This window comes from Eptatretus burgeri, chromosome 1, assembly GCF_056783735.1.
Source record: "Eptatretus burgeri isolate ZD-2024b chromosome 1, Ebu_testis_v1, whole genome shotgun sequence".
Taxonomy (NCBI): Eukaryota; Metazoa; Chordata; class Myxini; order Myxiniformes; family Myxinidae; genus Eptatretus; species Eptatretus burgeri.
In genome coordinates this window covers 106949479-106956978 of record NC_140961.1, presented here as the reverse complement: position 1 = coordinate 106956978, position 7500 = coordinate 106949479, and the positions used below count along the sequence as shown (strand labels likewise).

Here is a 7500-nt window from a genome sequence, read left to right as displayed (position 1 = left end):
CCGGCCACCGTTAAGGTCATGGACGGCGATGTGTGAGGCGACTCGGGGCGGAACCAGCGGCCGTTGTTGAGCCTGTTTTCACTTGGCCCGGCGACAGCGTGCCCGATGACGGTGGAAGTTGAAGTGAACGAAACGCCGATCACGTTCCAGGTCGATACGGGAGCAGCGGTGTCGCTCATCGGCGAACAGACCGCGCGTAGACTCAACGGCTTGAAGCTTATCAGGTCAAACCTCTCGCTGTTCACGTACACCCGCGAGAAGATAACGCCAGTCGGGATGGCAGACGTGTCTGTGCGGTACCAAGGCCAGGTCGCCACGCTTCGGGTGTACGTCGTGCGGGGGAGTGGGCCGTCTCTCCTCGGCCGAGATTGGATGACCCGCATCAGGCTAGACTGGGCCGCAATTCACCTTGTGCAACCCGTGCCGAGCCAGTGGGAGGATCAGTTGGAGGAGATTCTTCAAAGACATCAAGGGTTGTTTAGCGACGACCTTGGAAAACTCAAGGGCATGGAGGCGAAACTCTTCTTGAAGGAGGGGGTGGTTCCTCGGTTTTGTAAACCGCGTCCGGTGCCGTATGCCCTGCGGGACAAGGTCAAGGGTGAACTGGATAGGCTGGAGGCCTGTGGAGTGATCGAACGGGTGTCGTGCTCGGATTGGGCCACCCCGGTTGTCACGGTGCTGAAACGGAATGGAGACGTCCGATTGTGCAGGGACTTCAAATCCACGGTTAACCCGGGGCTCAGCGTGGAGCAATATCCACTGCCGTCAATCGATGAGATATATGCGCGATCGGCGGGGAGTCAATACTTCACGAAGCTAGACCTGCGTGATGCATATTTTCACCTGCCGATGGATCCCGGGAGTAGCGAGCTTTTAACAATCAACACGTGTCAAGGACTCTATCGATATACCCGACTCTGTTTTGGGATTGCTTCGGCCCCAGCTTTGTGGCAGAAAACCATGGATCAGGTTTGCATTGGCCTGCCCGCTCAGACCTACCTGGACGATGTGCTCATTGTGGGGAAAACGGCGGACGAGCATCTTGCGAACATTGCCCGAGTGCTGACAAAGCTAGAAGCGTGCGGCCTGCGCTTAAACAGGGACTAGTGCGCGTTCTTCAAGCAGCCCTTGGAATACCTCGGGCACATCATCATGCTGGAGGGGCTGTTGAAAGGTCCTCGGAAGGTGGAGGCGATTCAGCGCATGCCACCGCCTCGCGACAAGACGCAGCTGCGCTCGTTCATTGGCATGGCCCAGTATTACCAAAGGTTCGTGCGCGGGCTCAGCTCACAACTTGCGCCGTTAACGCGGTTGCTCAAGAAGGACGAGCGCTGGGCTTGGGGGCCTGCACACCAGGCGTCGTTCGACCGTGTCAAGCGGCTGCTCACAGAGGATACGGTCCTCGTGCACTACGAGCCTGCGCGTCCGCTCCTATTGGCATGCGACAGCTCTGCATATGGCATCGGGGCAGTGCTCTCCCACAGGATGGACGATAGTTCCGAGCGGCCTGTTTGTTTTGCATCCCGGACCCTGTCCACAGCAGAGCGCGGATATGCCCAGATTGAGCGTGAGGCTCTCAGCCTCGTCTGGGGTGTGCGGAGGTTTCATCAATATCTGCTGGGGCGGCATTTCACTTTGCAGACGGATCACAAGCCGCTTCAATTCATCCTAAGACCCGAACGTGGGGTGCCGGTGGTAGCAGCCGCGCGAATACAGCGGTGGTGTCTGTTTCTGGGTGCTTACGATTATGATATTCAGTTCCGAAGCACCGAGAAGCATGCTAACTGTGACGGGCTCTCACGCTTGCCATGTGCGGAGGGTCCAGCTGCGTCTGAGTTGGGCGACCGGGTCGATGTGTTCGCGCTGGACCAGGTCCAAAGCGGGCCGGTCACGGCCAGGCAGGTCGCGGTGGAATCGGCTCGTGATCCGGTGCTTGCCCGTGTCGTCCAGGCGATTTCTACGGGGAATTGGAGCGATCTGCCTTCGACACCGGCATTTCAACCTTTCACGTCACGCGCAGCGGAGCTGTCATTGGTCCAACGGTGCGTAATGTGGGGAATGAGGACCGTGATTCCACCGAGGTTCAGGCAGCGGTGTTTGGAAGAACTGCATGTCAGTCACCTTGGCATCGTGAAGACCAAGAGTCTTGCTCGTAGCCTGTTGTGGTGGCCGGGGTTGGACAAAGACATTGGGCAGTTGGTTAAGCGTTGCGCCACGTGCCAGACAGATGCTGATAACCCGCGTCGAGCTTCGGTTCTCTGGCCTGTGCCAGACCGAGCTTGGCAGAGGGTCCATGTAGATTTTGCGGGACCGGTTAATGGCAAGATGTTATTGATTGTGATTGATGCATTCTCTAAATGGCCGGAGGTTGTAGTAATGCAGCATACTTCAGCAAACATTACAGTGGAGAAGCTGCGGACGATCTTTGCTAATAAGGGGTTGCCGGAGATCCTGGTCTCTGATAATGGTCCGCAGTTCATCGCGGGTGTATTTGATGAGTTTATGCGCCAGAATGGTATTCGACATCTAAGGTCCGCACCGTATCACCCTGAGACGAATGGCCAAGCTGAGTCTTTTGTCAAGATGTTGAAGCGGGCTTTGCGCAGGGGGGTGTTGCACCTGTGCAGACGGTGGTCGATGTCTTTTTGCTCCATTATGATTAATATGCCGGCACACTATTCCAAAGCCATTTTTTTAATGGATGGAAATTTTATTATTATTTTTTTTTTTTATAGACATATTTTTTTCATTTCTATGGAAAGCCTCTTAGCGCATCCTGGAGCTGAATGTTAGGTCTATATGTGTGTAAAGTTTCATTAAGATCGGTTCACTGGTCTAGGAGCTTATTGTTTACAAACAAACAGACATACAGACAGACAAACAGACAGAAGGACTGCCATATATATATATATATATATATATATATATATATATATATATATATATATATATATATATATATATATATATATATATATATATATATATATATATATATATATATATATACATATATACATGCGTCTCAATCACCTTCAGCAAAAATAGAATGAAACAAAAATGCTGTGTGAATGTTTTCACTTTGCTGTGAGATAAGAGCAGTTGCGACATGACAATGAAACTTTTTGAAACTCTCTCACTTATTCAGCTTCTTTAACATGCATATGTTTCCTTGACAATGTTTTGTCCTGGATGGAAAACTGTGACAAACCCAAAATTTATGAACGACTGTGGAAACCAAGGTGAAAAACAAAACTGTCATAAAATGAACTAAACCATAGCTTTGAGATTGCAAGAAGGTGGAGGTCCTTATTTTATTTGCAATAATGTGTTGATTCCATATGTTGTGGTCTAGGCCTGCGGTTTTTCAGCAGCCTCTAATTTTCCTGGGAGCCGATGTGACACACCCACCAGCAGGTGATGGGAAAAAGCCCTCCATCGCTGCTGTAAGTATCGACACTTTGCAAGTACATTTTGTTGACTCCGGCATTCAACACTCTGTAATAAGGAAACTTTGTTGCAGGTCGTTGGCAGCATGGACGCACACCCCAGCCGCTACTGTGCCACGGTGCGAGTGCAGCAACATCGGCAGGAAATTATCCAGGATCTTGCCACCATGGTGCGTGAGCTTCTCATACAATTCTACAAGTCCACGCGCTTCAAGCCCACCCGCATTATCCTTTATCGGGATGGGGTTTCTGAAGGCCAATTTCAACAGGTACATCATGCTTCCAACTGCACTTCTTCTTATTCTTCTTCTTCTTCTTCTTCTTCTTCTTCTTCTTCTTCTTCTTCTTCTTCTTCCTCTTTCGGCTGCTCCCATTAGGGGTCGCCACAGCCGATTATCCGTTATGATCCGCCTAATGATTTGGCACAGGTTTTACACCGGATGCCCTTCCTGACGCAACCCTGGTCGCCTCTTACGACACAGGGATATGGTACACCTATTCTAACCGGGGCATACACCGGGCCCAGTACACTGGTACTCACTTCGCCGACCTCGGAAGGATGACAGGCTGAGTCAACCTCCTGGTGTGTATTACTTCAAGCGGCCAACGGGGCTTGAACTCAGGACCTTTTGGATCCCAAGCCACGACCCTAACCACTACGCCAACAGCACTTATCTGTTAGCCTGGTGTCTATTATATTCCAACAGCACTTCATAACATTAATTTTTTTATTTGTTTTTCTGATTTTTGTTGTTGTTAATTTATGTATATATTTAATTATGCACTTCCTTCCTCTGTTCTTATTTCATAATTTACAACCAATACCTGCAAAAGTGTGTCACCAAAATATTAATACTTGCAGATGTATATCACCAAGTATGTTTCGCTGGCAAGTTCCTTGCCATATTCTCTTCTATGAGATAAATTAAGTTAAAGATATGCTTCGATCTTTATTGTGTCTGTGTAAAGGTTGTTAGTGTGGGATGAAGGAAAGGTTGATGCACTTTGAGGCAAATTGGCGGCTCTGTGGATCAGCAGTATAAAGAGTTATTATAAGGTTGAAAGAGTTATCATGAGGTTGTCAAAATTCTTTTATTAGAACTTAATATCGAGTCTAACATCATCCGCAACATTTTCTTCATGTTGAAGGCTCTATTCACGGACTATGTAGTCCTCATCGAGATCAGGCCTTCAATAAAATAATTGCGTATATAGAAAAGTGAAGAAAGAGAAAACAAGTAATGCTACCTTCAAAGTACACCATCCCCATGCCAAATATATAAACAAGAAAAAGAGCAATCAGAGATTGCAGACTCTCGCTAGGACTTGTTTTGTGTAGTGTTTGTGTAATTTCGTGTGGAAAATTTTGTGTGGTGTTCGTATACTGGTGTGTTCCGTAATTAATTAGAGACATAAGTAGAACTGCCACTTTATAACTGCTGGCAGTGATGACCGGGTTCCAAGACATCCCGCTTTGATGCAACCCCGGTTTGAACGGACACTTGACTCTGCCGCATGGTGTTTGTTGCTGTATATCTCATTTGAATTCAGAATGGGATTAAAATAATTTGAATTCAAATCAAATGGAAGACCAAATAGGTACAGTCCCGCATTGGAGTCATCAGAAGGAACCTGGACAAGCAAAAAGCAAAGATGACTTCATCATTGGAACCTGGATAGGATTTTGGTTTCAGCTTCTGCTCCTTTACCCTCAAACCTATCCATGCACAGCCAAATGAGCCTTGTTCCAAAAAAAAAAAAAAGAACAATAAAAAGAACCCAGATTCATGAAATGAAATAACTCCAGCTGCCAGACCATGTGCCTGGTTTGGTTGACATTTAAAATGTATATTCTCCATCACTACTCGATCATAATTGCGAAGTTTCACTTCGATTGATGAAGCAATTCAGGAGAAATAATTTTTTTTTAATATTTTCGCTCGATCCAATCTGGCTGCCTGACATTGAGCCATGTGGCTTATCAATTATTCGTGAACACCCTGGTATCTCCAAGGATTGGGAAACATGTGTGTGAAGTTTCCCATCAATCTATCCAACCATTTCTGAGAAGAAGATTTTTTTAGGTTTTATGGTAAATCCAATATGGCAGCCAAAACAAGTAACCTCAAAAATAATTGGTGGTGTGAACCATTTGTTCCTCATGGAAAGGCAGTCATACCTGTAATGTTTCACCCCGATCTGTTCAGCCGTTTCAGAGAAGATTTTTGAAGATTTAAATAAAAACAATATGGCTGCCAATACACGTGACCGATGATGTCATCATTTTTTTTCTGCACATCAATGTATCCCTAGATGACCCACAAACATTTTCATACTGATTGGATGTAGTTCTACATATGCAATTATGATGTCATGAGGAAGGCACCTATGACATCATAATAAAAATCGCTCTTATTATGCATGTGGAGTACTTGCCATCTGCAAAGTTTCAATTTTTACCTTGGTGCGGTTTTGGAGATACAGAGGTCCAAAGTTTTTCCTTTTGTTCCAACATGGCTGCTAAACCACGTGACCTATGACATATTAATTATGATTAAAATATTCTACATAAGTAGTCGCTCCTATGTGGAAAATTTTGTGTCAATCCAACAAGCAGTTGCAGAGAAAAACTCGGGTGCTGTATGGTCAAACAAACAAACAAGAAAGATGTGCATAGCACGATACTTGCAAAATCCATAAAACAAATTTGACCTCAAAAATAATTGGTGGTTCAATTGAATGACCAAACATGCAACTCCTCTTTTCTTAAATTTAAAGTCAATTGGATGAAAATTGAGGATTTTAGACCTTTGGCCTTTGTTGACCTTTTGGCTATGTTGACCTCAAAAATAATTGGTGGTTGAATTCAGTAACCTGATATGCAAATCCTCTTCAAATTTCAAGTCAATCTGATGAAAATTGAAGATTTTAGAAATTTGGAAGATTTGTTGACCTTTAGCCTATGTTGACCTTTTGGTCCTGTTAACTTCAAAAATAATTTCCAGATTGAATTCAGTGACCTGAAATATATATCCTCTTCAAATTTCAAGTCAATTGGATGAAAATTGAGGATTTCAGAAATCTGCCAAATTTGTTTAGCTTTGGCTATGTTGACCTTTTCACCTTCAAAACAATAGGCCTCTTGTTTATGATGAACTCTACCACTTGGTGAAATTTCATGAAGATCAGTTTAAAATTGTGATCTATAGGCGATAATACCTGCAAAATCCACCCCCTATCCAAAGGTTGCTATGGATACATCAAATTGTCCCTTTCATTAACATTAAAATTGACAATCTTAATCAAAGCTCAGGCCAATCGGATGAAAATTGATTATTTTTCAGATTGAAATTGATGATTTTAGAAGTTTGACCTTGAGTTGACCTTTGACCTTTTGACCTCAAAAATAGTTGGTTTCCCATTTCAGTAATGCAATATGAAAATCCTGTTCAACTTTCAAATAAATCGGATGAAAAATGATGGTTTTAGAAATTTGACCTCAAGATGACCTTTGACCTTTTCACCTCAAAATCAATAGGCTTCTCAGTTGAGACTACCTCTACAACTTGGTAAAGTTTCAATGACGATCAGTGTGGAATTGTGACCTGTATGCGATTGACAAATAAACAGACAGAATAACAAAATCGACTGACCAATATACTTGAAAAATCTTCGATTTTAGCCCGTAACAAATAGACAAACAGAAAGACACACAGACAAAATAGCACACGCAACCAACCATTGTTCTGGAAAAATCTTCGATTTTCACAAGTAACAAGCAGACAGACAGACAAACAGACCCAAATGCAATACCCTCTCCTCTGGTGAGGGTAAGAACATATCCTCCCGCACGCAACATTGCCGTGGTGCCTTCGGCGCCCGGCGATGCCACCATGCAGCATATGGAGACGGAATTGGGAGGGAACAGTGTGCAATAATTGATTGATTCATGATAATTGCGTAATTAAAATATAATCATCGTAAAATATTAATTTCTTAATCAATTGGCCGATAGCATACCTAAACCAACACTGTTTCATCCGAATCTGTA

The 7500-nt window shown here is 44.5% G+C and overlaps 1 protein-coding gene across 5 annotated transcripts in view; it reads left to right on the top strand.

Moving 5' to 3' along the window:
- Positions 1-7500, top strand: part of LOC147035136 (protein argonaute-2) — a 147883-nt gene that overhangs the window by 112915 nt on the left and 27468 nt on the right. For all 5 annotated transcript variants that reach the window (XR_015061463.1, XM_085894154.1, XM_085894138.1 and 2 more), the window contains 2 exons: positions 3356-3446; positions 3524-3718. Coding sequence is in view for 4 of the 5 variants with exons in the window: in XM_085894154.1 (XP_085750280.1) it covers positions 3356-3446; positions 3524-3718 (286 nt within the window). In the remaining variant the exon portion in view is untranslated. The remainder of the gene's footprint in view (positions 1-3355; positions 3447-3523; positions 3719-7500) is intronic.